At 63.3% G+C, this 25,532-nt stretch overlaps 5 protein-coding genes across 8 annotated transcripts; 4 read left to right on the forward strand and 1 right to left on the reverse strand.

Annotated features, from left to right (window-relative positions):
* Positions 1–1,152: 1,152 nt before the first annotated feature.
* ABHD16A (abhydrolase domain containing 16A, phospholipase) lies at positions 1,153–11,234 on the forward strand. Of its 3 annotated transcripts, none has more exons than XM_075918275.2 (20): positions 1,153–1,321; positions 3,367–3,456; positions 3,816–3,882; positions 4,280–4,366; positions 4,477–4,562; positions 5,089–5,162; positions 5,449–5,553; positions 6,174–6,288; positions 6,674–6,775; positions 7,101–7,164; positions 7,614–7,663; positions 8,241–8,364; positions 8,481–8,585; positions 9,218–9,281; positions 9,695–9,751; positions 9,945–10,007; positions 10,111–10,187; positions 10,292–10,390; positions 10,652–10,698; positions 10,954–11,234. In XM_075918275.2, the coding sequence occupies exons 1-20, from the start codon at positions 1,190–1,192 to the stop codon at positions 11,035–11,037; spliced, it is 1,692 nt and encodes a 563-aa protein (XP_075774390.2). In that variant the 5' UTR covers positions 1,153–1,189; the 3' UTR covers positions 11,038–11,234. The 3 variants fall into 3 exon arrangements, with proteins under 3 accessions (XP_075774390.2, XP_075774391.2, XP_075774392.2); XM_075918276.2 differs by having other exon boundaries at positions 3,400–3,456; XM_075918277.2 differs by lacking the exon at positions 1,153–1,321 and adding an exon at positions 1,394–1,676 and having other exon boundaries at positions 3,400–3,456.
* Positions 11,235–11,389: 155 nt separating this feature from the next.
* MPIG6B (megakaryocyte and platelet inhibitory receptor G6b) lies at positions 11,390–15,151 on the forward strand. Of its 2 annotated transcripts, XM_075918281.2 has the most exons (7): positions 11,390–12,061; positions 12,481–12,798; positions 13,036–13,323; positions 13,405–13,504; positions 13,696–13,733; positions 14,024–14,118; positions 14,228–15,151. In XM_075918281.2, the coding sequence occupies exons 1-7, from the start codon at positions 12,007–12,009 to the stop codon at positions 14,327–14,329; spliced, it is 996 nt and encodes a 331-aa protein (XP_075774396.2). In that variant the 5' UTR covers positions 11,390–12,006; the 3' UTR covers positions 14,330–15,151. The 2 variants fall into 2 exon arrangements, with proteins under 2 accessions (XP_075774396.2, XP_075774397.2); XM_075918282.2 differs by lacking the exon at positions 14,024–14,118.
* Positions 14,611–16,441, forward strand: LOC149522042 (uncharacterized). Its single transcript, XM_089771458.1, is given in 5 exon segments — positions 14,611–14,639; positions 14,937–14,943; positions 15,132–15,795; positions 16,011–16,126; positions 16,128–16,441. Coding segments are annotated over 5 exon segments (1,113 nt in total). The 3' UTR covers positions 16,425–16,441.
* A 92-nt stretch (positions 16,442–16,533) lies between these two features.
* LOC149522043 (uncharacterized) lies at positions 16,534–20,458 on the forward strand. The gene is made up of 6 exons (XM_075918278.2): positions 16,534–16,674; positions 16,766–18,258; positions 18,634–18,957; positions 19,167–19,526; positions 19,751–19,870; positions 19,967–20,458. Exons 2-6 carry the CDS (start codon positions 17,856–17,858, stop codon positions 19,990–19,992), a joined length of 1,233 nt encoding a protein of 410 aa, XP_075774393.2. The 5' UTR covers positions 16,534–16,674; positions 16,766–17,855; the 3' UTR covers positions 19,993–20,458.
* A 65-nt stretch (positions 20,459–20,523) lies between these two features.
* LOC142825959 (uncharacterized) lies at positions 20,524–24,587 on the reverse strand. Its single transcript, XM_089771707.1, has 7 exons — positions 24,521–24,587; positions 23,789–24,193; positions 23,214–23,561; positions 22,235–22,379; positions 21,455–21,501; positions 21,272–21,348; positions 20,524–21,049 (listed from the first exon to the last, which is right to left on the reverse strand). Exons 1-7 carry the CDS (start codon positions 24,585–24,587, stop codon positions 20,894–20,896), a joined length of 1,245 nt encoding a protein of 414 aa, XP_089627833.1. The 3' UTR covers positions 20,524–20,893.
* Positions 24,588–25,532: the final 945 nt, after the last annotated feature.

The raw sequence follows: 25,532 nt of genomic DNA on the forward strand, positions 1-25,532 counted from the left end.
TTGGCATAGCTCTCGTGTGGGGACCCCAAAATGGCCGCCTCAGCCGCGACAAAGAGGCGCTGAGGTGGCAAAAAGCACGTCATGGCTGACGCACCCCAGAAACGCCAACTTGGCCTAACCAAGGGGTGATACCATGGCAACCCAGAGACGACATCTTGGCCTAGCTCCCACATGGCCATGCCAAGATGGCTGACGCCTCCCAGAGACGCCATCTTGGCCTAGATCCAACATGGCCGATGCATCCCAGAGACGCCTTCTTGGCTTAACTCCCACATGGCCATGCCAAGATGGCCGACACATCCCAGAGACGCCATCTTGGCCTAGCTCCCATATGGCCATGCCAACATGGTTGACGCATCCCAGAGACGCCATCTTGGCATAATTTCCACATAGCCATGCCAACATGGCTAACGCATCCCCAAAACACCTTCTTGGCATAACTCCCATATGGCCATGCCAACATGGCCGACGCCTCCCGGAGACGCCATCTTGGCCCAGATCCCACATGGCCATGCCAACATGGTTGACGCATCTCAGAGACGCCTTCTTGGCCTAGATCCCACATGGCCATGCCAACATGGTTGACGCATCTCAGAGACGCCTTCTTGGCCTAGATCCCACATGGCCATGCCAACATGGTTGACGCATCTCAGAGACGCCTTCTTAGCCTAGATCCCACATGGCCATGCCAACATGGCCAACACATCCCAGAGACCCCATCTTGGCCTAGATCCCATATGGCCACCGCCCCCTCCCAACTCCGAGCGGCCGATCTGTCACGAGACCCATCGAGCCGACCCGCCATGGCCATCACGTGCCCCCCACCCCTCCACAGCGGCCAGTTGGCGCCCCCCCCCCCCAAAAAAGGCTGCCAGGCGCCGGCCCCCTTGGCGTGAGCCCCACCCCCCTCCATCCTGCTAGGGTGACACAAAAGCGGCCACCCAGCCCGTAGTCATGGCAACATCCCCTCTTATCCCCCCCCCACACACACACAGTAGTAAATTTGGGGGGGTGGAAATGGTCGCCTGGCCCTTTAAGAGCAAGGGGGGAGGAGAAAAGGGAGTGGAAGCGTTCAGAAATCCCCTGAATAAACGTGTCCGCCGGCGGCCGCCGTAGGGAACCCGGAAGTAGCGCTCTTTTATTATCTCCCCTCCCCCCCTCCCGCTCCCCGGCTTTGGTCCGGCCTAAGATGGCGAAGCTGCTGAGCTGCGTGCTGGGGCCGCGGCTCTACCGGGTCTATCGAGACCGGGGCCCGGCCAGGCCCCTCCGGGACGGGGGCGAAACGGCCGAGGGGGGCCCAGCCGCCCAGGATGGTTCTTGGGTGAGTCCGCCCCCCCTCCCCCCGCGGGAGGCAATGGTATCGCCCGGGCTCCCGTTATCTCTATGGGTGCTTGGGCAAGACCATTGCGGGGGAAGGGGGGCCGCTCCCTCCCCCCCATTCTCCATCATGGAATCTTCTGAGCCCCAGGGTCTTGACACACCTCTGGGCGATACCATTATGGAAAGTGGGGTGAACTTGGGTCTTTTGTGGGGCTGCTCCCCGTTATCCAGCATGGGGCCTTCCTCCAGGGGAGTGATACCCCCCGCCCTCGGGAGAGACCATTGTAGAAAATGGAGGGCGGGGTGTCACGCAAGGACCTGAGGCGCTAAAGTCCTTTCCATCATCTCTGGCACTGGTAAGCGCTCTCTTATGGGAGAGACCATTGTAGGAAATTGGGGAGTTTCACAAGAGTTTGACCTCTTCTCTCCTCTCCCCCCCCCCAGTTTTTCAATGGTATGGTCCAAACCTCATGGCTATTGATGTTCCTTTGGAGAAACCATTGTAAGACATGGGGGGAGGGTGCCACTCCCTGGCACCTGATATGGTATCTCCCAGCCTCTAAGGAAATGATGACCTCACCCACTTGGGAGAGACCACTGTGCAGAATGGGTGGGGCATGTGTGAATGTAAATGGCCTCTGGCTCTAGTGTCTTGCTATCCTAATGGGTCAGTCCACTGAGAAGAAATCCCTTCCCTTCACCTACCCTGCTGGATAATGGGGGATCTTCCAGCCATCAGGGTATTAATGTCCACCTGGGACAGACTATTGCAGGAAATGGGGGGGCAGCCCCCATGCTCTTTAGTGTATTGCTAGCACAATAAGTAAGGCCATGGTAGAAAATGGCAGGGAGAGAATGGTATCTCCCAGACCCCAACATTAATATTCCCCCTTATCTAGGCTCCCATTCTCACCCTGTTGCCATGACACCATCTTCCACAGATGCCAAGTTGACATGACTCCAAAATGGCCGCCATGACCACCCCCATCCCTCCCAGGGGTGCCAAGTTGGCGTGACTCCAAAATGGCTGCCATGACCACCCCCATCCCTCCCAGGGATGCCAAGTTGATGTGACTCCAAAATGGCCGCCATGACCACCCCCATCCCTCCCAGGGACGCCAAGTTGACGTGACTCCAAAATGGCTGCCATGACCACCCCCATCCCTCCCAGGGACACCAAGTTGGCGTGACTCCAAAATGGCTGCCATGACCACCCCCATCCCTCCCAGGGACACCAAGTTGGCGTGACTCCAAAATGGCTGCCATGACCACCCCCATCCCTCCCAGGGATGCCAAGTTGGCGTGACTCCAAAATGGCCACCATCACCACCCCCATCCCTCCCAGGGGTGCCAAGTTGACATGACTCCATCTTCCACAGACACCAAGTTGACATGACTCCAAAATGGCCACCGTGATCCTAATTGCCCTGAGGCGCCAGGGTGGTGTAACTCCTATGGGAGGAGTTCCCAAAATGGCCACCAGGACACCGTCCCTCGGAGACTTCAACTTGGCGTGACTCCAGTGCCGCAGCGCCAGAGCGGGTGCCCTCCCCTGCCTCCTCCCCAGTGGTGCCGTTTTGGCGCGACTCCTGTGTCTGGTGTAAACAAGATGGCTGCCACGTCCCCAACTCTGAGGGGCCACGTTGGCCTGCCTTGCAAAACGGCACTCCAGGAGTGCCTTCAAAATGATTGACGCACCCCGACGCCGCCTGTGCCAGGTTGGCGTTACTTCAAAATGGCTACTGCTGCTCACCTTTCCCCCCCCCCCCCACCACCCCTTCCTGAGCCGCCTTGTTGCTCAGGAGGGGTGGGCTTGGCATCCCCTCTGAGGTGGTCAAAATGGCTGCCGTGCCCTTCCGTGGGTCAGGTTGAGGTGGCATTACCAAAATGCACCCAGCTTTGATGCCTAGGACACACCCTTACACACACCTGAGCCCAAACGCTGTATTGGTGGCAGCATGGGGATCCGCACTGGGACCTGTCTGGGTTCATCTAAGTTGGGGACTTAACTCCCCACCCTGCCTGTCACCCGACTCCCCCCCATAGGTTCCCCAGATGACGAGGGATTTCTCCCCCCAGGAGTCGTACTACCAGCCGCGGACACTGGAGAAACATGCAGACAGCATCCTGGCCTTGGTGAGTCTCCCCCCACTCCCCCCCCACCCCCTCTTTTCCCACTGTGGGGCAGGGCTAGGTCTTCCTGTGGAATCCAGGTGTCCTGGCTGCCAGCCTGGGTCCCTCCCCAACCTGCCCCAGAGGGAAACATGACTCACACTGTGCAGCGAAAACATGTTTGTCTTTAATTCCATCCCACGGGCTTTGGCTGGGTTGGATACTCCGGCCCTGCAGCGACCCCACGTCTGGTTCCCAACCTCCCCCCCCCCGCTCTAACCGCTAGTCCCCACTCCTCTCCCCGAGCCTGGAGCAAACCCAGGACTCCTGAGGGTGGGTTTTGGTTGCTTTTCAGCCCACTGATCCTCTCTTGTTGCTCGCAGGCATCCGTGCTGTGGTCCATTTCCTACTACACTTCTCCCCTCGCTATGTTCTACTTGTATCGAAAAGGTAGGGGGTGCGGAAAGGCGGGGGTCTCCCCTTGGGCCCTGGCTCAAATCCTGCTTCTGCCTCCCTTGAACTTCCCGGCCGGCTGTTCTCTTCATAGCTGCCATTTTCCCCTTCACTTCCTGTCCCAAACGGCCGGGGTGTGACTGGATTACTGCCAGCCCCATAACGGGGTGCATCTCACGCCAGATGATCCATCCCTGTGAAGCGTTATATGTGGCTGTGACCCAGCGGCCGCACCCCAGAAGTAGCTGCACCTCCGCACAGGGCGGCGTTCTAGGCAGCTGTTCCCCAGCGGTCACACCCCTGAGGTGGCTGCGTCGCTCCAGGCTGACCCCTCCCGGGGCGGCCACCAGGGTGGCTGCTGAAATCGGGATAAGGGACCTTTGCCTCTCCGCAGGATACCTAACCATGTCCAAGGTGGTTCCTTTCTCGCACTACGTGGGCACCTTGCTGCTGCTGCTGGCCGGGGTCGCCTGCCTCCGAGGTGAGGAGTGGGGCCTAGTGGTTAGAGCGAGCGGGGAGAGCTGGGAGCCAGGGCGCCTGGGTTCTCTCCCCGGCTATACCGGACGTGCCTGATCCTTCTCTGTGCCGCAGGCATCGGGCGCTGGACCAACCCCCAGTACATCCAATTCATCACCATCCTGGAAGACAGCCACCGTCTCGGCACCCCGGAGATCAAGGTGAAGGGGGCGGGGGACCCGGATCCCTCCCTCTGGCCCCTCCTCCAAGGGGGCTGCCCCCCACGCTCCCCTGCAGCCTGGCCAGCTCCCAAGATGCCCTGCAGCATGCTCCTGCCTGTCCTGCCCCCCAAAGTCTTTGGGGATGGGAGAGGTGGGGAGGCAGCCCTGTCTGTATTTCCCACAATGCTTTGCTTCTGCCCTTGTGTCTCCCATGATGCTCAGGGGCCCGGTGCTGTGGTGTCTCCCATGATGCTCCTGCTGCTCCCCCCCTCTCCCCACGGTGCCATTTCCCAGAATGCATTGCATCTCCCCTGGTGTCTGACAGCTGCCTTCCCCCTCCACACGAGGGTGCAGGCCCTGCGGGGTGGGGCTCACCCCCTAGTGGCTCCCGGCCAGCCCGGGGGGTGGTGCTGCCGGCTCCGCCATGGGGCAGGCTGACCCATTCCGGCCGGCGGGAGGGAGGGCTGCGCGCACCCCTCTGCCTCCCTTTCTCGCTCACCCGCCTCTTCTCTGCCCCCCACCGCAGAAGAAACTCGCCAGCTACAACTTCGACTTCAGGAGCTGGCCCGTGGATTTCCGCTGGGACGAGGCCTCCAGCCGGTGGGTGCAGGGAGAGGGCCCAGGTGTCGGGGCTCCCGGGCCTCCCCCACTCTAACCATTAGCCCCCACTGCCTGGCCAGTGAGAACCCAGGAGTCCTGGCTCCCAGCCCCCCTGCTCTAACCACTAGCTCCCCCTTCCCCCCAGTGCCAGAGAGAGAACCCAGGCGTCCTGACTCCCAACTTCATCCCTGCTCTAACCACTAGCCCCCACTCCCCTCCCAGCGCCGGGGAGAGGACCCGGGCGTCCCGGCTCCCCGCCGTAAGCCCCTGTGCGCTGCCCCCGCAGGTCGGACTCCCGGAACGTCGCGCTGCTCCGATCGGAGCCCAAACACCGGAGCGCGGCCAACGGCTTCCTGCAGGCCATCAAGAAACTGCCCTGCCAGATCACTGGGTAGGCTCCGCCCCCCTCCGCCCTGTGGGAGGGGCTTAGCGGGATCCTGGCTTCCCATTGGCTGGAAGGAGGGGCGCTGGGAGAAGATGCGGGAGGCCCAAAGCATCTGGGGGGTAGGGGCAGGGGAGGAGAGGTCTCCTTGGTGCTGATTGGCCAGATAGGCGGGGGAGGAGCTGGAATGTAGGGAAGATCTTCTGGAGGCTGATTGGCCCGCCAGGAGAAGGGGAGGTGCCTGTAGAATGTTGGTGGCCGGGATCCTGTCTGCTGATTGGCTGGCCTGCTGGTTCTGGAATGCTGAGAGGGAAGGATGCTGATTGGTTGAGGGATGGTGGGTGGGGCTTGGAAGGATGGGAACAGATCCTGGCTGCCGATTGGCTGGAGGTACAATTTGGAGGCTTGAGGGATGTAGAAGCTTGGGGGGGGGGGTGAAGGAATCCTGCCTTCTGATTGGCTGCGGGGCCCCTCGCTGCCAATTGGCAGGGGGCAAACCAGAGACGGGACTTTCAGGCCATGGGGGATCCCAGCTGCTGATTGGCTGGGGCAGGAGGGGATCTCAGGGAGGGGCCCAGCTGCATTCCTGCCCCCTGCCCGGCCTACCCGCCTCTCTCTGCCCCCCCCAGCTACGTGGTGGCGCACACGTTCGGGCGCCGGATGCTCTACCCCGGCTCCGTCTACCTGCTGCAGAAAGCCGTCATGCCCATGCTGCTGCAGGGCCAGGCCCGCCTGGTGGAGGAGGTGAGTCCAGCCCCCTTGCTCTAACCACTAGCCCCCGCCCCCTGCGCTGGGGGGAGAACCCAGGAATCCTGGCTCCCGGTCCCCCTTGCTCTAACCACTAGCCCCCGCTCCCCTCCCTGCGCTGGGGGGGGGGAGAACCCAGGAATCCTGGCCCCCAGCCCCCTTGCTCTAACCGCTAGCTCCCGCTCCCCTCCCTGCGCTGGGGGGAGAACCCAGGAATCCTGGTTCCCAGCCCCCTTGCGCTAACCACTAGGCCCCACTCCTGCAGCCGGGGGAAGGTCCCCTGAGTCCTGACTTTCCAGCTGAACCTGGCTCCAATCTTTCTTCCCTTCCCTTCCCTTCCCCCCCGCTTCTTCCTCCCTGTCCCCTCCCCGTGGCGGCGCAGTACAACGGGAAGCGCGCCAAGCTGCTGGCCTGCGACGGTAACGAAATCGACACCATGTTCATGGACCGGCGGCAAAGCTCCGAGCCCCGCGGCAAGAAACTGGTGAGCGTTTCCCTGCCTGCTCCGGGGGGCTGGAGTCAGCTGGGGCTGGAACCGAGCTGTAGCCGTGGAGGGGGAGTGGGTTACACAGGGGAAATATCCTCATCACCAAAATGCAGCCACCTCTGGGGCAGAGCAGCTGGGGAAACGGCCGCACGACGGGCCTCGCCCAGCGCTGAGATGCGACCAGCTCTGGGGTGGGGAACACAGGAAAGCCACAGCAACTTAGGGCAGAGGGAGGCAGGTGGGCTGGGGCCGGAGAGGGAACCCCAAAGGGGGCCCCTGTGTCTGCTGCTGAGGGCCCCTCTTTATCCCCTCTGCCCCCCAGGTGATCTGCTGCGAAGGCAATGCTGGATTCTACGAGGTCGGCTGCCTGCCCACCCCCCTGGATGGTACGATCGGGCGTCACGAGGGAGGGATCCCCCCTCCTGTTTCCTCCGTGGTAGAGTCCAGTCCCTTTGGCAACAGTGGGGCACAGCTATGCTTGGACTAGTCCACTTCTCTGCATGGGGGGGCAATGGCTGCTTTTGGACCAGTCTACCTGCTCTGCAGGGCTGGTGATGTTGCTCTTTGGGTCAGTGCATTCCTGTGCTTTGGGACGGGATTGGTGGGGAGAAGGGGCTGCCTTTTGGACCCATCCATTTTGTGCATGGAGGTAGGGGTGTCCTACCCTGCAGCTGTGGTTCTCCCTGCTCCCCCCCCCCCATATTCCACAGTGGAACTGCCCTTCAGTTCCCTGCACATTGTTGCAACTGCTGATCTCTCTGGCACCTGCTGGGGGTGGGTTGGCTCTGTCCCTCACACATTAACACAGCCTCCCTCCCCCGTTTCTCCCTCCCAGCTGGCTACTCGGTGCTTGGATGGAACCACCCCGGCTTTGCTGGCAGCACAGTGAGTTGTGTGACTCAGAGTCCCAATTGCTGTCTGGGCACGTGGGACCCAGGCGTCCTGGCTCCCAGCCCCTAGCTCTAACCACTAGTCCCCGCTCCCCTTCCAGAGCTGGGAGAACCCAGGCGTCCTGGCTCCCAGCCCCCCAGCTCTAACCACTAGTCCCCGCTCCGCTCCCAGAGCTGGGAGAACCCAGGCGTCCTGGCTCCTAGCCCCCAGCTCTAACCACTAGTCCCCGTTCCCCTCCCAGAGCTGGGAGAACCCAGGCGTCCTGGCTCCCAGCCCCCCAGCTCTAACCACTAGTCCCCGCTCCGCTCCCAGAGCTGGGAGAACCCAGGCGTCCTGGCTCCCAGCCCCCAGCTCTAACCACTAGTCCTCGCTCCCCTCCCAGAGCTGGGAGAACCCAGGCGTCCTGGCTCCCAGCCCCTAGCTCTAGTCCCCGCTCCCCTCCCAGAGCTGGGAGAACCCAGGAGTCCTGGCTTCCAGCCCCCAGCTCTAACCACTAACCCCCGTTCCCCTCCCAGATCCGGGGGCGGAACCCAGCCCCCCCACCCCTGTAACTCCGGCCCTCTTCCCGCAGGGCGTGCCCCTGCCGCAGAACGAGGCCAACGCCATGGACGTGGTGCTGCAATACGCCATCCACCGCCTGGGCTTCCTGCCCGAGGACATCGTGGTGTACGCCTGGTCCATCGGGGGCTTCTCAGGTACCGGGCTGCGGGGCAGGGAGCCCGTGGGGCTGGGGCGGGAGGCAGTGGGAGTCGGGGGGGGACCTGTCAGCTCCCTTCTCCCCACTGACGCACCGCCGCCCTCCCTCCTGCAGCCACCTGGGCGGCCATGTCGTACCCCGACATCAGCGCCCTGGTGCTCGACGCCTCCTTCGACGACCTGGTCCCGCTGGCGCTCAAGGTCATGCCGGAAAGCTGCCGTAAGTGGACCCCCCTTCTCTGCCCACATGGTTCAGCCCTTTTCTCCACCTCCTCCCCCCCACCATGGTCTGGCCCTATTTATTCCCCCCCTTTCCCTCCACCCACATGGTTCGGCCCTAGTTATACACCCCCTTTTCCCTCTGCCCACATGGTTCAGCCCTTTTCTCCACTCCCTCCCTCCGCCCACATGGTTCAGCCCTTTTCTCCACTTCACCCCCCCCCCCCCCGCATAGTTTAGCCCTGTTTGTTCACCCGCCCATCCCCTCTGCCTTCATGGTTCAGCCCTTTTCTCCATCGCTTCCTCCCCCCCAGTTTGGCCCTGTTTATTCACTCCCCCCTTTCCCGCTGCCCACATGGTTCAGCCCTTTTCTCCATCCCTCCCTCCGCTTACATGGTTTGGCCTTTTTTTTTAAATCCACCCCGCTTCCCTTCTTTGCCCACCTGGTTTGTCCCAGACACATGGACTAGCCCAAGAACCCACCAGCCAATCTCATATCACAGTCCCCCCCCCCCCCATCATGTGACTCCAACCAGCCAATAAACACCGCCCAACCCCCACCCCTCGTGCCACATGTTTTGGAACCTCCCATGTTGCACGATTGTTTTCACGTTCTCCTTCCTCGTGTCCTAGGAGGGCTGGTCACCAGGACGGTGAGGCAGCATCTGAACTTAAACAACGGCGAGCAGCTGTGCAGGTAAAGATGGGGTGTTGGGGTGCGGGCGGCCGGGAGAAGTGGGGACCTGGCGAGTGTCGGTTCGGCTAATAATTCTGCCCTGGGTGACGGGTTCTGGCTGTGAACCCTGATCTCTTTGCCCACGCTTGCTAAGTTTTTGGCCTTGCTGATAACCTGTGGAACTCGCTGTTGCTTGATTTAATACACATTCATGGCTAAATCCCTTTTTTCCCCTTAGTCTTTCCAAATATCCTGTGGCAGGGAGTCCCGCAGGTTAACTTGATCCCTTCTTGAGCTCCCCCTTAATCTCAGCCCTCGCTAATAACCCTTGGGACATCTTGCTGATGGTGAAACATCTCTGTCCAAGATGAGAGAGAATTCACTCCCTCCAGACAGGCGGCCTCACTTAGCTGTTTTATTTCTCTGTTCCCAAGATACCAGGGTCCCATATTACTGGTCAGAAGAACGAAAGATGAAATTATCACCACCACGTGAGTAAAGCTTGGGGCCGGGGGCTAGTGGCTAGAGTCAGGGACCTGGGAGCCACCCTGGTTCCCCTAGGGAAGGATGTGGGGCATTATGGGATTTGGGGAGTGAATTCTGAGGTTCTAGAACTGTCAAACACCTGTAAACGAGCCAGCTGAAAAAATACCCTTAACTCTGCCCCTTGTTGGCATCCTCTAGGGTCCCGGAAGATATAATGTCCAACAGAGGGAATGACCTGCTCCTGAAACTCCTCCAGCACCGGTGAGTCACAGGAGCCCAGGGTCGGAATCGCAGAGAGTTGTGGGTCAGGAGTGAGGGGCGCGGCCAACCCCAGCGTGTCTAACCACTCTGCCCCCGGTTCCAGGTACCCCAAGGTGATGGGCGAGGAGGGGGTGCGAGTCGTTCGGGAATGGCTAGAAGCTTCCAGCGCCGTGGAGGAAGGTAAATGCTCTGCCCACCAGGCCCTACTCCCCTCCCAGAACTGGGGTGAGAATCCAGGGGTCCAGGCCCCACATCGGCCTGCTCTAACCTCCCGCTCCCTGCAGCCTCGGTGTACAGCCACTACGAGGTGGAAGAAGACTGGTGCCTGTCCGTGCTGAAATCCTACCAGGCCGAGCACGGAGACCGCTTCCCCTGGAGCGTGGGTGAGTGTGGGGCAGCCGTGGGGGCAGCCAATGGGATTCCAGGGCTCCGGCTCAGGTTGGGGGTGGGGAGGAGTGAAAACCAGCCGGTGTGGGAGCTGGGGGATCGGCCAATGGGGTGGGTGCAGGTGGGACTTCCACCCATGGCGTGGCTGGGGAAGGTTTACTGGAGGGGCAGTGGCCAATGAGGCGGTGGGCGGAGGGGTGAAAGCAAGTCTGGGAGGTGTCGGTCAGCCTGACCTTTGACTTCTCGCCTTCCCCCAGGAGACGACATGACGCCCGAGGGGCGACGGCAGCTGGCCCTGTTCCTGGTGAGTGCCCCCGATGTCCCCCTCCCGGGGCCTGAACTGTCTGGCTGGAAAATACCCTTAGCTCTGCCCTCTGTCAGCATCCTCCAGGGTTCTGGAAGATACTAGATGAGGGCGGGGGGGGGGGGAAGAGGTGCAGAGTTCTCTTCCCAGCTCTGCTGGGGGGGGTCTCGTGGCTATAGCAGGGGCTGACAGCATTTTTACCTGCCCCCCCATCATTAATATACTCTCCCCCCCTCCCTTTCTCTGCCCCCCCAGGCCCGGAAGCACCTGCGGAACTTCGAGGCGACGCATTGCACCCCCTTGCCGCCCCACGAGTTCCATCTGCCCTGGCACTTGTAGCGGGGGGGTCCAACCCCCCTCACGCCCATCAATTGCACTCCCCCCCCCCCCCCCCCGTTTGTTTTACACGGCGCGGGCCCTCCTCCCCACTGTGTGAACCCGGCCCTGCCTGCCCCACGCTGTAAATCCGCCCCCGCTCCCTGCCTCTGGGGGCCCCCGTGCTAGAGAAACTAACAGTAAAGAAGGTATTTTTTGTACTCCGGGTGTGTGTCTGCTTGGGGTGATGCGGCCACCTCTGGGGGGCAGCTCTCCGCTTCGAGGCCCAGCGGGGTCCTGGGGAACTCCCAGCTACTGGAGGTGGGCCCGAATTGTTCAGCAGGATGGCTGGCTCACCCTTGGCCTCTTCTCCACTATTCGCTCTGAGCCCCATATGCCAGGGGGCTGCCCTCTTACAGCCTGGCTATCGCCTTAATGAGCCTGGAGATCTCTCGGCACCAGGCTGTGATCACAACAATAGGGGATGCCCTTGGGCGATGGGTCGTTAGCCTGGGGAACTCACAGCCACTAGCAACTGCCTATAACGAGCCTGGGGCACTCCCAGAAGAGCACCCGTCTCCTTTCCCGTTAAAGCTGGCTCCGGCCGGTTCCCAGAGGGCGGGGAAGTTGGTTGCTACACAGGGACAAGTCTGGTTTCAGGCGCGTGTGATTTCACCTGGGGAACTGCCTGCCACATGGTTCTTGGCCAGCATTTGTCAATAGGGCAGGTGGGGGCACATCAGCTCACGGCGGGCAGTCGGGTGAGGGGCACGTCGTGGCTGTGGGGTGAGGTGTTTGCAGGCACAACCTGCAGGGGGGGAAGGCGACTGTCAGTAGGTTTCAGAGTTAACGCCATGGGGGGGCCAAAGGAAGCGGTGACGGAAGTCTGGGATGCAACGATAAAGGCCCCAGCCCCTGAGTCAGCCCCGGAGGCACAAACCACGACCCACCCCCACCCCCGCCCAGGAGTGGGACACGGATCACCCAGAGCTGATGGACTCCACCATCTGGGTCCTGCTGGCCCTGCTCAGGCCTGGCCCGATGTGGGGTGAATGGGGTGGCAGTGAGGGGCACCGGCAGGACTGGGGGGGCAGGGTCTGTGGGGCGGGAGTGCGGGGCACCGGCAGGACTGGGGCTGTGGGGCGGAGTGAGGGGCCCCGGCAGGGCTCAGCTGCAGGGCTGGGGGGCAGGAGTGAGGGGTACTGGCAGGGCTGGGGGCGGGAGAGGCTGTGGGGCAGAGTCAGGGGCACCAGCAGGGCTGGGGAGGGGGCGGGCAGGGGCTGTGGGGCAGAGTGAGGGGCACCGGCAGGGCTGAGGGGGCAGGGGCTGTGGGGCAGAGTCAGGGGCACCGGCAGGGCTGGGGAGGGGGCGGGAGAGGCTGTGGGGCAGAGTCGGGCACCGGCAGGGCCGGGGAGGGGGCTGTGGCATGGGTGGGAGGGGCTTTGCTAACCCTCTTCCCGCCCCCAGCGTCCTTCCCGCGGCTGAAGGAGCACCCGGCCGGCGCGGAGCTGGCGCTGCCCTGCGAGGTCGCGGGCCCCCCGCTGCGCTGGGTCTGGTCCCCCCAATACCCCGAATGCGCCGGCGTGGCCGAGGACCAGCTAGAAATCGCTCACCTGGACTCGCAGCTGGAGCCCTCCCTGGAGCGTTTCAAGGGGCGGCTGGACCCCCACCCCTCGGCCCGGGGCTCCCTGCTGCTCCGCGACCTCCGCATGGGCGACTCGGGGACTTTCACCTGCCTGGGGGCCACCAGGAACGAGCCCCCCATCCGGCTGGAGGTGAAGGGAGGTGAGGCGGGGGCACGGGGGCTCCCCCTCCTTCCCCTTTCCCTGCCGGGGAGAATCCTGTGGCGGGTAGTTCCAGAGGTGAACCACGGTTTTTTTGCTTTGATTCTCCCCACACACGCACTTCCTGCTACGCTGCCCCCACAGTCCCCCCCCCCCCCACTGGATCTGGGGTCACAGAGGATCTCGCCTGCCCTGCTCCCCACAGCGCCCCCTCCTGACCCCCCGCCTCTCCCCACAGGCTGCCGCAACAACCTCACCATCTCCTCCTCCCCGGGGCCCCTCTCCACGCTGATCCTCTGCTGCCAGCCCTGCTCCCCGCAGCCCTCGCTCCGGGCCTTCCGCTGGCGCCTCAACTCCCAGCCCCTGGGCAACCGGGCCTGGGCTACCAAGCGGGAGCAGGGGGCTGTCGTGGAGCTGGACTCGTCCCACGGCAAGGCCTGGGGGCACTGGGAATGCCAGCCCCGCAACGGCCCCCCCCAGGGCTTTGAGTTCTGCGTGGCGCCCCCCCTCCGGGCGAGGGCCACAGGTAAGTTGGGGTCCCGCTATCCCTCCCCTCCCCCCCGCTGCCTGGTGCCACCCTGCCGGCTCTGACCTGCCTCCGTTACAGGCTCCGGCACCGAGTGGGCGACCTGGGTCATGGCCTCCGTTCTGGTTCCAGTCACGGCGGGACTGGCCGCTTGGTGCCTGCGGAGAAAGAGGGGGGTCAGGTGAGTCGGGGAGGCCGGAGTCCAGGCAGGGGCACCCCCCCCTCCGTGGCACTAAGTGCAGGGGGGAGGAGGGGGAAGAGCCACGAATCCACAGAGCAAAAGCCAAGGTGGGCGGGGGAGAGGGATGGACTCAGGAGGGGGGAGGAGGAAACGTTTTCATCTTGAACCTTCCCCTTTCTCCCCCCTTCCAGGTCCCGACGGGATCCAAAGAACCGTGAGACCGAAACAGGTGAGGCAGGGAAATAAACCCCACCCACAAGCCTGGTATCCCACCGCTGCCACCAAAGGTCAGACCCCTGGGCCCATCTACCCTTGTATCCCACCTCCTCAGCTGAGTGTAGAATGGATTCCCCCAGCCCCTGCCTGAGCAGCTGGACCTGTAACCTTCCTGGCTTTTTCCCCTCTGAGGGAAGCCAGCGGCGGACAGTTCCACAGGTGGATTTAGATTCTCCCCCACCTCCTCCAACTCTCTTCTTCCCTTTTTTCATTTTTTTCCCCTTTTCTCCATCCTGCACTAAGGGGCCCCTGGCCTCAGTTTATCCCCCTTGGAAGAGCCACGGCTTGGAGACAAATCGACCGACAGATGCCTGGTGCCCCTGCATGGGGAAGGGAAGGTGAGGGACGCAGGGGCTGCGGGTCAGGAACGAGGGCCAGCGGCAGAGTTGGGGGGCAGGGCTGGAGTAGCAGGGGCCTCTCCATCTCTTTTTACCCTTCTCTTCCCAGGTCCCAAACACCCTCCTTTACGCTGAAGTGGCACACCCCCCAGCAGCTCATGGCTTCCTGTCTCCCCCGGATGGGCCCACGGTCTATGCTACTATTGTCTGACACCTCCCCACCCCATCACCACCCCCATCGTTATCTGAATGGACCACTCCTGTCTCCCCGGGGATGGAAAACTCCGCTGGAAGCAGCTACCAGTTGCTGTTAACCTGTGGAACTCTCTGCCACAGGATTTTAACACCTTACGGCATTAAACTCCACCCTTGCACCCCTCTTGTGTCTCATCTTTGTCCTCACCGACCCCGCCCCTTTGGGCCCAGGTCCAAGCAGCGGGGGCGGGGTTCAAGCAGACCTCGGTTCCCCATCACTGCCTGCCCCAGACTTCGATGCAGCAGCTGCGCCCCCAGAGTGAGCGGTATCGCAGCACTGGGCCGTAGGACCAGCCCCTGCGCCCCACCCCACAGCTGCCTCTAATGCAGGCCGGTTGCCAGTGAGCCAGGATTCCTGGGTTCCCTCCCCAGCCCTGGGAAAGAAGGGGGGTAGGGGCGACACAGCGGTTTGGGGTTGTTTTGCTGGCGGTGGGGGCTAGTGGTTAAAGCCACAGCAGGCTCAGGCCCGGAGCCCTGGGTTCCTGGCCCCGTGGGGGGTAGGACTAGAGGATCTTGCACAAAACCCCTTGTCACACCCTGTGGGTGCGGCTTCCTCTTCTCAGTAGCCGGGTGAGCGCCCCTCCCCAGAAGCAGGTGCACTCCACGGCCGCAGGCCCCTCACCCCACCACCATGCGCCTCCCTCTCCTGCCTCTGGCCGTGGCCCTGCTGGCCGCGAGGGACTTGGGGGCTCAGCAAGGTAAGGGGGGAACCCAGCTATGGGGCTCGCCCCCTCACTCTGGGGGGGGGGGGGCTGTAGTGTTGGCTGTGGACCTGCCTGCAAACAGGGCGTGAAGCCCAAAGCGCCCCCCGTAAGCGCCCCTCCCCCCAGCTTCTGCTGGCTACGCCCTTCACTTCCTGTCCCAAACTTCTGTTCAGCTGTTCCCCACCCCAGAAGTGGCCGCATCTCAGGGCAGGGCAACCTGCCATCAGCACCTTGTCCCACACTGGGGTGGTTGCATCTCAGCGAGGGGCAACGGGGCTCTCTGCCATCAGCCCCTTGTCCCACGCCGGGGTGGCTGCATCTCTGCCCCCACAGAGGAGAGTCTCACGCTGCCTCCCTCGTGGGGAGGACCCCCCTCAAACTGTGGTGTTGGCAGGCCTACACGTGACCGTAGACGCCGGCTCCAACGTGAGTCTCCCCTGCAACCTGACCGGGCTGCAAGTGACCTGGAAGTGGCTCCCGCGCTACCCGCGCGGTGCTGGTGTCAGCGGTGGGATACAAGAGCTTTACGCAGAGACGACGGCCGGGGCAAGCCACATCCTGCTGGAGAGATTTAAGAATTGGCTGCGGCTGCTGCTAGAGCAGGGGACCCAAAGCTCCCTCCTCATGCTTCAACCCACCCACATGAACACCTCGGGGGTCTTCTTCTGCGCCAGCCCCAGCCGGAACGGCACGCCCATCGCGGTGACCGTCACGCCCGGTAACAGCCCTGACGGGTGTGGGGCGGGGCGCCTGGAGTCCTGGGTTCTCTCCCGGCTCTGGGGGGCGGGAATGAGATAGATAGGGGTGGGGGGGCAGGACTCCTGGGTTCCTCCTCGCTCAGGCACAGGGAGGGGAAGGAAGTGGCCAGGTGCCAGCCCGGCCAGCAGGGGGCGTCCCTCACTGGATCCCTCATTCGTGGGTTTCTCTCCCCAGGCTGCCCGGCCGGGGCGTCCGTCCAAGGGGCTCCCGAGGGGCCCGTCCGGAGGGGAGCGAGCGTGTCCCTCTCCTGCGCCCCCTGTGGGGAGAAGGGACCCCGCCCGGCCCCAGCAGGGGGGCGCCACGTGGCTGATCGATGGGACACCGCTGTCGGATCCCACGGCCCTTCGGATCCTGCGGGGAAACAAGGTGACGCTGGAGGATTTCTCCGGCCAGTACGAGGGGCTGTGGAGCTGCCACCTGCCCGGGGATCCCCCCCGCTCTGGGAGCTACTGCCTGGAGCTAGACCGGGGGACGCGCCCCCCCAGTTCTAGCCCCAGCCCTCCAGGTGCGTATTTGTCCCTTGCCCAATGCGGCCACCTCTGGGGCGCGGCAGCTGGGTACCAGCCGCATAGAACGGCCACGCTGTAGGGCTGGGGAGTGGCGGGAGTGCGGGATCCCTGGCCAAGCCCCTGCACCCCCCCGCTCTGTCCCCTCCCCCCCGGAGGTGGCTGCCTCCCAGCACCAGGTGGGGGGGCGCTAAACGCGTCTCTCTCCCCAGTCGCAGGCGCGTCGTCAAGCACAGCGCTGGCCCTGCGCTGCAGCCTCGTCGGCCTCTTCCTCGCGGCCTCCGTCGGGGCCCTCTGCTACGCGCACCGACAGCCCCTGGCCCCGCCACCAGGTACCAGTCCTATGGGGGGGTAGCGCACCCTGGGCCCCACACGGGGTCTGTCTCCCGCCTGCTTTCTCACCCCCCTTTTCCTCTCCTATAGGCCCCCCGGGACTGCAGCCTCCTGAGAAACCTCCCCTCCCAGCCCCCAGCCTGCCTGCTCACCGGCCTGTGTTTACTTTCGATAATGTAGGACCTACATAATTGTCACCACCGCTGGCAGGCGTGGGCTGTGACCCGTCCACTGGTATCAACCCCATCTCTGCTGGAGCTTGCGGAAGGGGCAACCTGTAACCACAACCCACATCCTCTTGTTTACCCTACATAATGTAGGACCTACAGTGACCCTGGCACGGGTCGACGGGATCCCTCCCCTTCCTCCTCTGGGTTCAAGAATCCTTGAAGTATTTTGTGGCATCTACTGTTAATAGTTGGGATTGTTTACAACACATAATGTAGGACCTACAGTATTTTCCTTCCGTGGGCTATAATGGAGGGCAGCTCTCTGCAGACACTCCCTCCCGCTGTATTCTACCCACAGAAGGGCGGTGAAACTGCAAACAACGCATTTACATTTGGTCCAGTGAATACTTTCTTTTATTTACAATATAAAATGTAGGACCTACAATATTGTTTGTGGAGTTGTGATAGATTCCCACTACCACTATTTCCCTGGACACTCTGCCCCCGGCCCGCCGCTGCCTCAACCCTCAGAAACCTTCCTTCCTGCTTAACAAACACCGGCCGGGTCGACACCTGGCTTTGTTTACAACACATAATGTAGGACCTACGCCATCGGTTGCAGGAGGGTAGGCCCAGAAGCGGGCCCCTCGCCCGGTTTGCAGACCTTGGAAGCATCAGGACCGTTCCCATTGGTCCACGTCCTGCGTGGGGTCGTTTCCCACACATCCTGTAGGACCTACAATATTGTCAAGGCCGTGAATTAGCGGCAGGGAGGGACTCGTGTAGACCCCCTCTGGTCTCCTGGCTCTGGGGCTCACCCGGTGTCGGGGGCCGAGGTGGGGCCGGTTTCCCCTCAGCCCCCGGCTGTGGGGGGGCTGCTGGAAGCTCGGGGGGCGTAGCCGATCCCCATAGGGCCCTGCGGGCGGGGAAGCAGCCCCGAATTATCAATGTAGGGCTGCCACACCAGCCTGGACCACTGGGGGGCGGAGCGGAGCGTGGTGGGGGAGGGGATGAGCCAGGACTCCTGGGTTCCCCCCCAGCTCTGGGAAGGGAGGGGTGAGAGGAAAGGGGGGGAGCAGGGTTTCTGGCTCATTTCCCGGGCTGTGCAGGCTAGTGGTGAGAGCAGAGGATGCCCGGGGGGGCCGGACTCCTGGGTTCTGGGCCCCGTGGGGGGAGGCGGGTTGGAACTAGCCAGAGGATCTTGCACAAGGCCCCTTGTCACAGCCTGTGCGAGCCTGGCTCCAACTTCCTCTTCCCAGTCGCCGGGTGAGCGCCCCTCCCCAGAGGCAGGCGCCCTCCACGGCCGCAGACCCCTCGCCCCAGCGCCCTCCCCCACCGGCACCACCATGCGCCTCCCGCTCCTGCCTCTGGCCCTGGCCCTGCTGGCAGCGAGGGACCTGGGGGCGCAGGAAGGTAAGGAGGAAGCCAGGCTGGGGGGGGGGGGCTGTAGGAAATGGGGCCGCAGGGTCGGCCCCGGGGCCACGAACCCATCTGCAAACAGGGCGTGAAGCCCAAGGCTCCCCCTCCCAGCTGGAGATCCCCCCTAAAAAACACCCCCCTGCAGCTTCTGCTGGGTCCCCCCTTCACTTCCTCTCCCGAACTTCTGTTCAGTCGTCACCCAGGCGCCCGACCCAGAGCTGGCCGCATCACAGGGCACGGCGAGGGGACGCTCCACAATCAGCCCCTTGTCCCACCCCAGGGCTAGCTGCATCTCAGCCCCCACTGAGGGGGGTCGGTCATGCTGGCTCTGTCCTGGGGAGGACCCCCCTCAAACTATGGTGTTCGCAGGCCAAGAGGTGACGGTGGAAGCCGGCTCAAATGTGAGTCTCCCCTGCAACCTGACTGGGCCGCAAGTGACCTGGAAGTGGATCCCGCGCTACCCGCGCTGTGCTGGTGTCAGCGGTGGGATACAAGAGATTTACACAGTGACGACGGCCGGGGCAAGCCGCAGCCTGCTGGAGAGATTTAAGAATTGGCTGGGGCTGCAGTCTGAGCCAGGAACCCAAACCTCCATCCTCACACTTCAACTCTCGCACATGAACGCCTCGGGGGTCTTCTTCTGTGCCAGCGGCAGCCAGAACAGCCGGCCCATCTCGGTGACCGTCACGCCCGGTAACAGCCTGACGGGTGTGGAGTGGGCAGATTCCTGGATTTTCTCCCCTCTCGGGGGGGAGAGATGAGGTAGATGCGGGGGGGGAGGGGCAGGACTCCTGGGTTCCTCCTCGCTCAGGCAGGGGGAGGAGTTTGAGGGGTGCCGGCCCAGCCCGGCCAGCAGGGGGCGTCCCTCACTGGATCCCTCATTCGTGGGTTTCTCTCCCCAGGCTGCCCGGCCGGGGCGTCCATCCAAGGGGCTCCCGAGGGGCCCGTCCGCAGGGGAGCGAGCGTGTCCCTCTCCTGCGCCCCCTGTGGGGAGAAGGGACCCCGCCCGGCCCCAGCAGGGGGCGCCACGTGGCTGATCGATGGGACACCGCTGTCGGATTCCCCGGCCCTTTGGACCCTGCGGGGCAACAAGGTGACGCTGGAGGATTTCTCCAGCCAGTACGAGGGGCTGTGGAGCTGCCGCCTGCCCGGGGATCCCCCCCGCTCTGGGAGCTACTGCCTGGAGCTAGACCTGGGGGCGCCCGGGATCCAGCCGACACGCCCGCCCAGCCCCGGACACAACCCCAGCCCCATCCCTCCAGGTGCGTATTTGTCCCTCGCCCAATGCAGCCACCTCTGGGGCGCAGCAGCCGGGTACCAGCTGCATAGAACGGCCACGCAGTGGGGCTGGGGAGGGCCGGGGGTGTGGGATCCCTGGGCCACACCCCGCCCCCTGCCGTCCCATCCCACCCCAGAGGTGGCTGCCTCCCCGGGCCAGGCAGAGGAGGTGGGAGGGGGGAGCTGCTAAACGCATCTCTCTCCCCAGTCGCGGGGGCTTCGTGGAGCACGGCGCTGGCCCTGCGCTGCAGCCTCGTCGGCCTCTTCCTCGCGGCCTCCGTCGGGGCCCTCTGCTACGCGCACCGACAGCCCCTGGCCCCACCACCAGGTACCAGCCCCACAAGTCCCGGCTTCAGCCCAGCTGGGCCCCACACGGGGTCTGTCTCCCTCCTGCTTTCTCAACCCCCCCTTTCCTCTCCTGTAGGCCCCCCTGGGACTGCAGCCACCTGAGAAACCTCCCCTCCCAGCCCCCAGCCTGCCTGCTCAGCTGCCGTGTGTTTCCTTTCAATAATGTAGGACCTACATTATTGCCAAGAGCAGACGTGGCGAAAGACCCGTGCGCTGGCATCAACCCCATCTCTGCTGGCGCTTACAGAAGGGGCAACCTGTAACCACAACCCACATCCTCTTTGTTTACCACTTGGTTTGTTTACCCTACATAATGTAGGGCCTACAGTGACTGGGCAGGGGTAGAGGGAATCCCTCCCCTTCCTCCTCCACCTTCAAGAAGCCTGGAAGTGTTTTGCGGCATCTCCTCCTGTCATTGTTTACAGTTGGGTTTGTTTACCACACATAATGTAGGACCTACAATATTTTCCCTCCGTGGACTATAATGGAGGGCAACTCCCTGGAGACACCCCCTCCCATCGTATTCTACCCGCAGAAGAAGGGGAGGTGCAATTGCAGACAACGCGTTTACATTTGGTCTAGGCTTTGATTTATTTACAATAGAAAATGTAGGACCTACAATATTGTTTGTGAGGTTGTGATAGATTTCCCTGGACACTCTGCCCCCGGCCCGCGGCTGCTTCAACCTGCAGAAACCTTCCTTTTTGCTTAACAAACACCGGCCCTGTTCACACCTGGCTTTGTTTACAATACATAATGTAGGTCCTACGCCATCCATGGCAGGGCAGGCACAGAAGCGGCCCTCTCCCCCGGTTTGCAGACCTTGGAAGCAGCCGGAACGTGCCCAGCGGGCCACGCCCTGCTTGCGGTTGTTTCCAACACATCCTGTAGGACCTACAATATTGTCAAGGCCGTTGCCCCGCCCCCGGCCTGCCCGACTTGCAAATTAGCAGCAGGGAGGGACTCGTCTCGTAGCCCCACCCTGGTCACCGGGATCTGGGGGTCACCCAGAGCCGGGGGTGTCGGTGGCCGAGGCGGGGGGCTGGCCGTGGGGGGGGGCCAGCTCGCTGTAGATGGTGGTGGGGCCGGTTTTCCCTCGGCCCCCGGCCGGGGGGGGCTGCTGGAAGCTCAGGGAGGCGTAACAGATCCCATCGGGGCCCTGCGGAGAGAGGGAGGGAGGCAGCGGGCGTTAGCCCCCCCAGGCCATAAGGGGCCCTTAACGACCACCCCATGGGGCCAGGGCCCCCCTGCCATGGCCACCCAGGCCCCACTTGTACGGGAGTCAAGTTGTCTGCCGTGGGAGAGCCCCTCGGTGCCCCCCCCCGCTGCCCCCCAACCCATAGCCCGCCCGCCCGCCCCCCCCCCCCGTCCGGGGAGTTACCTCGCTGCCCGGCTGGGGGTCGCAGGCTGGGGGGTTCTGCTTCCCTCCACCAGCCTCTGGGGGGCTGGGCTGCTCAGCTGGGAAAGGAGGGAGAAAGCGAAGGGTTAGGGGTTCCGGGGGGGGTCACCTAGCGCCCCCTAGAGGGGCTGGGCCCCCTGCCCCCTACCCTGCCCCCCGACTCACCTGCTTGCTCCCACTGTCCATCGATCTTCGTCGCCACTGGGGTCGCGCTGGGGGGCGGGACGGGGACAGTTGGAGGGGTTCCGTGGGGCTGAGAACCGCCTGGGCTGGGCCCAGCCCCTATGGAACGACCCCCTATAGTGCCCGGCCTCCATATATACAATTCCCTCCCCTATAGACCCATCTGGACCCACTGCCTCGGGCATTTTTCAGACCACCGCTCCTATAGATCGACGCTGCTGCTATACGGTCACTCAGCCTTCCCCTGTAGCCAGCCAGTCTATACTTCCCTCCCTTCCCCTATAGCCCCACCGACTCTTACACCATCTCCCTTAAATTGCCACGGAGCCTATACACTGTCCCCCATAGCATGCATGTTGGGGCTGCCCCTATAGAATAAAGCCTCTCTCTTCTCCTCTAGGCTAGCTTTATCCATCCTATACGTACCCCCTATAGATTATCCCCTCTGACCCCTATAGACTATCCCTATAGAACAGCATCCCTCATATCCCCCACCTTGACCTCTGCCCTGTCCCAGCCTGGCTCCCCAGTCCCGGACCAGCCCCTATAGAACACCCCACCCCATAGCCCCCATCTCGCCCCCCTCCCAGCCCCTATAGAACTGTCCCCCTCTAATCCCAGGTTTTCCTCCCCCCATGCTCTCCCCATCCTGCCCCACCATGGCACCTCGCCCCAGAGCTGCCCCATTCCAGCCCCACCCCAGTATGGGCTGACTCTAACTACATTCCCCTCCCGCCCTGCCCCACCCCTCCCGCCCTGTACCTGGCCCGCCGGGGCTGGCGTCTCCGAAGGTAAATCAAGGCAGCAGCGGCCATGAGGGTCAGGGCCAGAACGGCCCCCACGCAGCCCCCGATCACTGGCAGGAGGGAGTTGGGGGGCAGGGGAGGGGTCAAGTTCCTGCCCTGTGCTGGGGAGAAAATTGAGGCTGAACTGTGGCCACCTCTGGGGTGGGGGGGGCTGGTTACATGGGGCCCCCTCACCTGGCGCTGGGATGCGGCTGGCTCTGGGGTGGGGGGGGCTGGTTACATGGGGCCCCCTCACCTGGCGCTGGGATGCGGCTGGCTCTGGGGTGGGGGGGCTGGTTACACAGGGACCCCTCGCCTGGCACTGGGATGCGGCTGGCTCTGGGGTGGGGGGGCTGGTGACACGGGGACCCCTCGCCTGGCGCTGGGATGCGGCTGGCTCTGGGGTGGGGGGGCTGGTGACACGGGGACCCCTCGCCTGGTGCTGGGATGCGGCTGGCTCTGGGGTGGGGGGGCTGGTTACACAGGGACCCCTCGCCTGGCGCTGGGATGCGGCTGGCTCTGGGGTGGGGGGGCTGGTGACACGGGGACCCCTCGCCTGGTGCTGGGATGCGGCTGGCTCTGGGGTGGGGGGGCTGGTTACACAGGGACCCCTCGCCTGGCGCTGGGATGCAGCTGGCTCTGGGGTGGGGGGCTGGTTACACGGGGACCCCTCACGGGGCGCTGGGATGCGGCTGGCTCTGGGGTGGGGGGCTGGTTACATGGGGACCCCTCGCCTGGCGCTGGGATGCGGCTGGCTCTGGGGTGGGGGGGCTGGTGACACGGGGACCCCTCCTCCAGTGCTCGGATGCAGCTGGCTCTGGGGGAGGGAACGTTTTTTGCCCCGTGCTGCTGCCTTTCATCCCACATGGCCACCCCTCTCGGCCAGTGGTCCCGACCCCTCGCTGGGCTGGAATTGGGGAGCAGCGGGGGGGGCAGGGCCCGGCAGATGCACACACCTGGTCGGTCGTGTCCAGAGCCGGGCGGGTGTGTTGACTGGATCCCGGGTGCCCCCAGGTCTAGCTCCAGGCAGTAGCTCCCAGAGCGGGGGGGATCCCCGGGCAGGCGGCAGCTCCACAGCCCCTCGTACTGGCTGGACAAATCCTTCAGCGTCACCTTGTTGCCCCGCAGAATCCGAAGGGCCGTGGGATCCGACAGCTGTTTCCCATCGATCAGCCACGTGGCGCCCCCTGCTGGGGCCGGGCGGGGCCCCTTCTCCCCACAGGGGGCGCAGGAGAGGGACACGCTCGCTCCCCTCCGGACGGGCCCCTCGGGAGCCCCTTGGATGGACGCCCCGGCCGGGCAGCCTGGGGAGAGAAACCCACGAATGAGGGATCCAGTGAGGGACGCCCCCTGCTGGCCGGGCTGGGCCGGCACCCGGCAAATTCCTCCCCCTGCCTGAGCGAGGAGGAACCCAGGAGTCCTGCCCCTCCCCCCCGCATCTACCTCATCTCTCCCCCTCCCCTTCCCTTTCCCGAGCAGGGAGAAAACCCAGGAATCTGAGCTGCCCACTCCACACCCGTCAGGCTGTTACCGGGCGTGACGGTCACCGAGATGGGCCGGCTGTTCTGGCTGCCGCTGGCACAGAAGAAGACCCCCGAGGCGTTCATGTGCGAGAGTTGAAGTGTGAGGATGGAAATTTGGGTTCCCGGCTCAGACTGCAGCCCCAGCCAATTCTTAAATCTCTCCAGCAGGCTGCGGCTTGCCCCGGCCGTCGTCACTGTGTAAATCTCTTGTATCCCACCGCTGACACCAGCACAGCGCGGGTAGCGCGGGATCCACTTCCAGGTCACTTGCGGCCCGGTCAGGTAGCAGGGGAGACTCACATTTGAGCCGGCTTCCACCGTCACCTCTTGGCCTGCAAACACCAGACGTGACCTGCCGGACAGCGCACAGGAGAGACGGGGACCCCTGGCCCGGCCCTGAGACGCAGCCACCTCTGGGGCAGAGCAGCTGTTGAGACACCCAGCTGGCCCCGAGATGCAGGCGCTTCTGGACATGACGCCGGCGTCCGAGGGGCTGAACCGGAGTCAAGCTGCAATCCGGGGCCTGGGGCGTTGCTGCCGGGCCCGGGGGTCGCAATGGGTTCGTGGGGAGCACCAAAGGAGCCGGGGAGACCCTCTCCCTGCCCGCCAGCACCTCTGCCCCTCCCCCCAACTGAGCGTCATTTGCTCCTCGGCCGTGGGAGCCGTCCAGGCCCTGGAGAAAGAGGAACAAAACCAGCCCCAAGGCCACCTGCCCCCCCACGGCTGGGTTGGCTCCTTACCTTCCTGAGCCCCCATGGGGGTCGCTGCCAGGAGGCCGAGGGCCAGGGGCAGGAACTGGGGGCCCATGGTGGAGCTGGGGGGCTGCTCCGGGGCACGGAGCCGCTGGGAGCATCTGGCTCTGGGGAGGCGCCCGGCTCCCAGCCCCTGCCCGGAAGGGGAAGGAGGCTGTGAGGAAATCAGGAAACCCACAGGGCCGGGGCAGCAGGAGTGGGGGGCAGCAGGGGAGCGCTGACCCCTGCCCCCAGACCCTCCTGGGGCTGCTTGTGAGGAATTCACACCCACACACAGGGACACCGAGTCACTCACACACAATTGCACACACCCAGCCAGCAGGGAGGCACAGTTACACATACACTGAGAGAGAGACAGTTACACACAAACACACACGGCCAGCAGGGACACACACACACACACACATAATTACACACACACAGCCAGCAGCGAGACACAGTTACACATACACAGAGAGACAGTTACACACACAGCCAGCAGGAACATAGTTACACACACACAATTACGCATACAGTTACACACACACACACCCAGCAGGAACACAGTTACACACACAATTACACACACCCAGCCAGCAGGAACATAGTTACACACACAGATACATATACAGATACACACCCACACAAACAATTACACACACATAGCCAGCAGGAACACAATTACACACACACACACACACACACACAGCCAGCAAGAACACAATTACACGCACAATTACACATACAGTTACACACCCACACAATTACACACACACACACACAGCCAGCAGGAACACAATTACACACACAGACACAATTACACATATGGTTACACACACACACAAACAATTACGCACACAGTTACACACACACACACAACTCCACATACAGTTACACACACACAAACAATTACACACAGTTTTACACACACACAGCCAGCAGGAACATAGTTACACACACACAATTCCACCTACAGTAACACACAAACGATTACACACACATCCAGCAGGGACGGACACAC

Source organism: Pelodiscus sinensis, chromosome 19 (assembly GCF_052426305.1).
Source record: "Pelodiscus sinensis isolate ZL-2025 chromosome 19, ASM5242630v1, whole genome shotgun sequence".
Taxonomy (NCBI): domain Eukaryota; kingdom Metazoa; phylum Chordata; order Testudines; family Trionychidae; genus Pelodiscus; species Pelodiscus sinensis.